The sequence below is a fragment of the Mytilus californianus genome, unplaced genomic scaffold, assembly GCF_021869535.1.
Source record: "Mytilus californianus isolate M0D057914Y unplaced genomic scaffold, xbMytCali1.0.p SCAF_3, whole genome shotgun sequence".
In the NCBI taxonomy this organism is placed as follows: domain Eukaryota; kingdom Metazoa; phylum Mollusca; class Bivalvia; order Mytilida; family Mytilidae; genus Mytilus; species Mytilus californianus.
Genome location: NW_026262679.1, coordinates 28,729,034 through 28,737,117, shown reverse-complemented (window position 1 = coordinate 28,737,117; position 8,084 = coordinate 28,729,034). Strand labels below are relative to the sequence as shown.

The following is an 8,084-nucleotide window of genomic DNA, read 5'->3' as shown; positions in this document are numbered from 1 at the left end:
ATCTTATATGCTACCTTAAAGAATCATGTCTTATAGCATTATTACATTTCCATATTTCATAGAGGAAAAAATTGAAACCATCAAACAGAGACGTGATAGAGGGATACATAAATTTTGTAAGTCATATGTCAAAACGTTTTGAATTCTAAGAAGCCTTATTTTATACAGAACCAGAGAGAAGTCCACTATTAGCTCACCTGATCAAATGGCCAGTGTAAACTGTATCTTGTTGTCATTATATATCTATCATCAGTTATCTTTAGGAATTTTCATTTTCCCCTCTGAAATAACTTCACCAAATTTATAAACCAAACTCTGTGTTAAAAATTCTTCATTGTCTTATTTTGTATTTTAGTTGAATAAAAAGTGATGTAGGGGATGTCAATGAGACATCAACCCATAGACACAAATAACCTAAAGGCTTGAGGACGAGGTTTCAATAATAGACCAGTGTCTATATATATATATACAATATGTCAAGCTCTTAATTGCTCCAAGTCCAAAAAAGTTATGAATGAAATTTACAGATAATAACAAAGGATTCAATCAAACACAAATTTTTCAAATAACAAAAAAAAACATTAAGATATTACAAAAGACAATCATTGACAGGGTTTCTGGTTTTTTGTTTTCCTCTAAAACTACAAGGCCACATCTCTTCAAATTTCATAACTAAAAAATAAAGATTATTTGGCCTCTGATTTTGAATCTTAATTATGTCAAAAATAACATGATGCCACATAGATTCCTATTCAATCTGATTAGAAATCAGTCAATTTTCATCTTTAAAACAACTTAGTTTACCCATACCTTACTTGATAAAAATAATATATTGAATATGAAAAACTAATCTTGATTTCATTCGTTTTTTTTTTTTTTATTTTGAAAAAATGATATGTATGGCACCCTTTTGGGAACTTTTCTAATTTCATGGTAATAGGTGGTACACAAGTTTGATTTGACACTATAATGTCCCTTTTTTGTCACTGATTTAGATTTAAACACCAGTAGAAATTAAACATTCTCATTGTGTCCTAATTTAACTAAATGGAATACTTGTTTTGTTCCAAAACTCTCAGTGTTTGAGTGATATTATTTAAATATTAATAATTGACATAACTACATAATGTATGATTATATACAAGGATTCTTGATTATTGCTTAGAATTTGTTTTCAATAAAATACATAAGGTCAAAATTATACAGACATTAGGTAAGTGTACGTATATATTCACCAGTCAAAAGTATGTGCTGAAAACTCTTTCTTGGATACATAAAATTTTAACCCAATATAGCCACAATCATCATTATATGACGCGGTATGTGCGTCATTAATATTTATTTATGGCTAGCCATAAATATTTATGCCTAGGCATAAACCGATTTATGCCTAACCATAAATCCATTTAAGGTTAGCCTTAAATGATTTATGCCTAGGCATAATTATTTATGGCTAGCTTTAAATCGATTTATGCCTAGACATAATTATTTATGGCTAGCCTTAAATCGATTTAATCCTAGGCATAAATACTTATGCCTAGCCATAATTCGATTTATGCCTAGCCTTAATTATTTAAGGCTAGCCATAAATCTATTTATGGTTAGCCATAAATATTTATGCCTAGGCATAATATATAGCCTTGTCCAATCAGATTCAACGTAACATAGGCTTTATCATTATAGAACACGCATTTATACGATATATATGAATTGTGTTTGAGAAGCAAGCTTTATTGAAAAAAAAATGAATGTATATGCTAGCAATAATGAAATACATTTTCAAATGATATTGAAAAAACTGTGTTGCCTTTTAAATAATATGTAGTTTCGATATTTGAAACGCTTAAACAGTTTGTACAATAAATAAAGAACGTGTCTATGGTTCAAATCGGTGTCGCAATTACTTTTGAATACATGTGTTGCCACGGGCAGTTGATTTTGTCATTTAAATCACAATAATATCAACATATGTTCAAAAATCACCAGCACCCTGACACAGATTTTCTCAAAACTGCTATGTCGAGCAAATTCGTGTAAAATAAACGGACTTTTAGACAATTTACTTTATTTTTTTCTGTGCCATATATCCGATAATGAGCATTTTTTTGTTTAGTATACATGCGCAGTTTAGACGACTTATGTTTTAGTTTCTTGTTTATATACAAACAAGAAAACAAATCAAAAACATTCTACCAATTCAATTTCATCTGTACATGTACAGTAATTAAAGAAAACGTGAAAAACCATTATTTCGCTATATTAATCACAGTTCTAACATGGCATATGATTGGTAAAAAAAATTTAATTATACCTAGGCATAATGACTTATGGCTATCCATAAGTATTTATGCCTAGGCAAAAATCGAATTATGGCTAGGCGTAAGTACTTATGCCTAGGCATAAATCAATTTAAGGCTAGCTATAAGTATTTATGCCTAAGCATAATTCATTTAAGGCTAGCCATAAGTATTTATGCCTATGCATAAATCATTTAAGGCTAGCCTTAAATGAATTTATGGTTAGGCATAAATCGATTTATGCCTAAGCATAAATATTTATGGCTAGCCATTAATAAATATCTATGACGCACATACCGCGCTTTATCATTATGACTCGATCAACCAACTTAGGAGTTTTTGTCTATTTAGTGCAGTTTACATTTTGTACCTAGTCAAATCGTTATTTAGTAGATATTTCAACACCGACAGTGGTAAAATTGGTACTCATTAAGTAATTATATCAAAAGAATTTATAATCATTTTTGATTTTCGGATACTTTCATTTGATTTGAGTTCCATTATTATTAGTAATATGATATAAAATGCGACCTAACAGGGAATATGATCCGTTTTTAGGGTCCCGCATATGCAACATAAAATAGTTATACAAACTTAAACAGAGGAGGTTAAATTGGAATCTCGTTGATTGGCTGACACGCTATACCGTCAACTCTGACTGAAGTTGTTTACTCTCTGTTATGAATTAAATCATTTCCTTCGGGACAAGTAAATTGATACCGTCTCAACTTCATCATCACCTAAAGTACACAGCGAGAGTAACCCACAAATTAATCATTATGCTTTAAAATTCACGTGTTCCGATGGTTGCACGTTATATACTTCTACTTGTGTGTTGGTTGTTTAACTATTTTAATGCCATTTTTGACACATACTTTCTAAATAGTATAATGTGATAGCAGAAATGATAGTTTAACTAATTACTTTTAATAAATGTCTAATAACTTATTATAGGTCAATATCGAGTAAACGACACAGCGAACAGAGCCATCATTTTCATAGAATATATAAGATAATGACCGATGATATGATATAAACACCATATATACTCATCATACATAGGAAATAAACTGTGTTATACAGATTAAAGGAAAGGAATTGCCTAACAATACATGTATCAATTTTGACTATCAGTGCTTATCTAACGATATGTGATCCTATAGCAACATATTCATCGATCGGGTCTCGAGTACCCATACTGTCAGACCAACCGTTTATAATTTCTTCCCAAATCCTGGCGTATTCTAAATTTTAGAACTCATTCAAGCCAATAAAAGCTTAACCACACAAACAAGCAACCAATCAGACCAACCGTTTATAATTTCTTCCCAAATCCTGGCGTATTCTAAATTTTAGAACTCATTCAAGTCAATACAATAAAAGCTTAACCACACCAACAAGCAACCAATCAGACCAACCGTTTATAATTTCTTCCCAAATCTTGGCGTATTCTAGATTTTATAACTCATTCAAGCCAATAAAAGCTTAACCACACAAACAAGCAACCAATCAGAACAACCGTTTATAATTTCTTCCCAAATCCTGGCGTATTCTAAATTTTAGAACTCATTCAAGCCAATAAAAGCTTAACCACACAAATAAGCAACCAATCAGACCAACCGTTTATAATTTCTTCCCAAATCCTGGCGTATTCTAAATTTTATAACTCATTCAAGTCAATACAATAAAAGCTTAACCACACCAACAAGCAACCAATCAGACCAACCGTTTATAATTTCTTCCCAAATCCTGGCGTATTCTAAATTTTATAACTCATTCAAGCCAATAAAAGCTTAACCACACAAATAAGCAACCAATCAGACCAACTGTTTATAATTTCTTCCCAAATCCTGGCGTATTCTAAATTTTAGAACTCGTTCAAGCCAATAAAAGCTTAACCACCCCAACAGGCAACCAATCAGGAATGTTGTTTAGTAATAATTTTAAGATGGCATGCATATCGACTACAACCAATAGCTTCAGTTGGAAAGGACTTGACTCATCTGATCGCTACGAAGCACAACAGCAACCAACAATAAGACAAAAGACCCAAAGCACCGACCTAAGAGACTAGCAGTTACTGAAAACTATATCATAAAGCTCACTACAACTAATAAATAAATGCTATTTTACCAGACTTAATCATCAATCAGTTCACAGCCAATGGAATCAGTGTAAAGACTTAGAACATGATGACCTTTGGCAATGCAAAAATTTAAGTATCGACATGATATAGGCCTAAAAAAAATTCATAACTGTATAACAAAGCATATCAATTTATTGAAAACAAAATCAATGTTAGTAAATATAACTCTTTCTTATAATATAACATAAAATAGATGTGTTTTTTTATTTGAAACTACTAGACATTTCTTACCATAAATATTTCATTTACATCATAATGAACAAACTTTATTTTTTTTCTCTCATCTTTTAATTTAGCTTGAGTGTCCTGACTTTTTGTCAAAATACTATACTTAATTTTTCTACGTAAACCATGACGAAATAAATTTCGACTAATTCTTTCAATCTTTGAAGTTTTTAAAATGCTATTATTTTCAGTCTGTATTAAATAAACCATTATTATTACTATATTGTTTGTTCAAGGATTTTCTTTTCAGGTCAAGGTACAGTTAAAAATCAAAAACATAGATATAAGAAGCTGCATTTTTCTCTTTTACTTTTTTAAATATAACTGAATTTATTTCTTCAAAATAGATACACATTTGTATAAAAAGAACATAAAATCGACGAAAAAAATTCTTAATTGTGTCTTAAATCACTAAATCTCCAGTTACAAATGCATAGATTTTTCTTAAATATTGATAGCAAAAATTGAATGCTCAGTCTTCTTTGAGTCAAGTAACTTTCGATCGCTTTATTCACACTGAAAGTCGTACATATACAGTTGGCATTTTTATGTTGTTTCAACTTTTTGTTCACATAATACGGTAACACGTTATACAAATTTCGGTTGCTTTTATTTTAAATGATTACTTTTATTTATCTAAGGGTTTAAAGTCATTTAATGATTACCACATTTTGTTTGAATGAAAGAGTTTAAACGAAAATCCCAAAACAAACATTATAATGGTTAATTTAATATAGGTTGAAAATAACGTGTGAAATTAAGCTTAATGGCACGGTAAAATGAACCGTTCGGGCTTTTTTTCTTTTATAATGATTTAAAGAATAAAACTATCAACGCTTTGTTAAATTACATCTGTAGCTGCACAATTCATAACAGTGCACCTTTTCTGAAATGCTTCAATGTTGCCAATCCTAGTCACAGGCGCTTTGTTTAACATATTTGAAGTGTTCGTGCTCTTTTCCGTACGATATTACAATACAAGTAGTTTATAAATTTTGACCCTTTATCAATATTTTCCACAGAGGGTCAAAATTTATAAACTACTGTTATTGTAATATCGTGACCTTTTTTTCTAAATGGGTCTCTCGTTATACTCTAGTCTAGGTTCTCTTCTCGCTGAACTCGATAACTAGGCGGAGTTTGCCCCTATAGTGACATTTTAATGAGTCAGACATGCATTGCAATGCACAAGTTTATATAAAATTGAAATTCTCAAAATCATGTATTTTGAGTTGAACCTGAAACTTATATATTCTTATATAGTTTTTCATCAATATGTATATGCATATGCATGTGATTGGCAATGAGGCTCTTAAAGACATAACCCATGGACTCAAATTGACAATCTTTCTCTGATTAGTCTATACATGTAATAATACACAAACAAAATATTGATATTTCCCAGTGGCAAAAGGCAATTAATGTTTTGAGAACATTAAAACTTTAAAGAATAGAAATGAAGCGCTATTAACGATTTTGAAATTTAACTTTCTTCTCATATTATTCGCCTTTTCAATGGCTATTATGTTTTTATTACTACTTAGAATTTTACATACATGAGACATTTAAGATATGACTGTAAGAGTAACGTATATTGTCCTGTGCTAATATTATTTAGAGTATAATATATATGAGAGAACGAAAAAAATATATTTAGCTTAACACAGATTGGGTCATGGAATCATTTCGTTTAATTGAACCTGGCACCATAAACAATACAGAAACACATAACCAAGTGCCAGGGAACTTTAATAATTGTAAGGAAGAAAAGCTTGGACGAAGAGAAAGTGTTTATTATGAAACAGGAAAAACAACTCCGAATTCAACAGATGATAACAGTTATGACCAGGAGTCAGAAATCTTGTCTACATCCGGACAACAGACATCAGGGAACTTAAAATCAATATCTTCACAAGCTGCTAGACAATTTTCGGCTGATGTGAAACCTCCATATTCATACATTGCCTTAGTAACGATGGCAATTGAAAGTGCGCCAACAGGAATGATGTCGTTAAATGAAATTTATCAGTTTATAATGAATCGATTTCCATATTATCAAAAAGACCAACAAAGATGGCAGAATTCCGTAAGACATAACCTTTCTCTAAACGATTGTTTTATTAAAGTTCCACGTGCTGCGGGACGCCCAGGAAAGGGAAGTTATTGGGCAATTCATCCAGATTGTAAGGATATGTTTGGCAATGGCAGTTTCCTGAGAAGATCATCACGTTTCAAAAAGAATAAAAAATCAGACGACTACAGCAAAAACCCGTTTGGTCACCTGTATGGGTCTCATTCTGCACTTCCGGTTCCACCGCCATTACATTCTCATCAATATCCATTTACAGCTGATACAAATGCATTTAAATGGACGCCATTTTCAGGATATGCTCCTCAAACTCAAAGTGAACATTCTCTGAATTCTGCATTTGGTACAAGTTTTGGACAGCATGTCGCTGCACCGTTCAGCCATCCAATGTCATCAAGTACCGCAGATTCATATTATTCGCCAACCTATCAGACTCTTTCTTCGTCGCCGTATAGTGGATCATCGCATCATTTTGGACACCAGAGACTCTAAACAATTTCAATGTGCAGTTGCCGTTAAAAAAAATTAAGACAGGTGGGTGTATCAGCAAAAGATTTTGTGCAATAGAAATGCATTATTTCTGAAAGAACATTTGTATTCAAATCAAAGAAACAGTGTTTCATTTATCACATGCGAACATACTCATCTTGGTAAATTGTAAAAATGCTATTAGCAAAAATAAAAATATTAAGTTCAATATGCAGATCTGATTTTTAATGTAATTGATTTTACTTGTACTAATGAACAGGTGAGTTCAAAAAGCGTCAAGTTGCGAAACATGAGTGTAATATAACATCAAAGATGTGAAAGCACTTGCGTTTTAGCAGTTTTTTCCTGTTATCTGCTTTACTTAACTAACGTATAGAAAATGTAAATTATTACTTATAGGTGTTTCTATAGTGTTACTAGAAAGACTGTTTATAACTATGTAAATAATATGCATAGATATCAACATTTTATACTGATCTGTAATCAATGATGGCAACAACGGCTATTTAATATAGAACCCTCACCTTCACCTCAACTATCCTCTTCATGCCGGTTGGCATTTAAGGCCCTAATATAACCCTTTAAGGAAAGAATACAAACATTTGTTTGTCTTTCTTGGAAAGTATTTCAAATTGATTAATATTATGCATGAATGTCAATAAAATGATCCACCAAATTTATTTGACATTTATGGCGTTTCAAAATCAAAGATGGCCGTCACCGCATAACATAGTTCAACATTGGATTCCATATGAACATGCAAACATCTCTTTTTTCAAGTTTTCATAAATTAAATTAATAATGTGCACAGATGATTCATGGTTTGTCTTCAGACTTC

The 8,084-nt window shown here is 31.3% G+C and overlaps 1 protein-coding gene across 1 annotated transcript; it reads left to right on the top strand.

Annotated features, from left to right (window-relative positions):
- Positions 1 to 6,290: 6,290 nt before the first annotated feature.
- LOC127733507 (forkhead box protein A1-B-like) lies at positions 6,291 to 7,454 on the top strand. Its single transcript, XM_052242860.1, has one exon. The coding sequence runs from the start codon at positions 6,344 to 6,346 to the stop codon at positions 7,247 to 7,249; it is 906 nt and encodes a 301-aa protein (XP_052098820.1). The 5' UTR covers positions 6,291 to 6,343; the 3' UTR covers positions 7,250 to 7,454.
- The last annotated feature ends 630 nt before the right edge of the window (positions 7,455 to 8,084 follow it).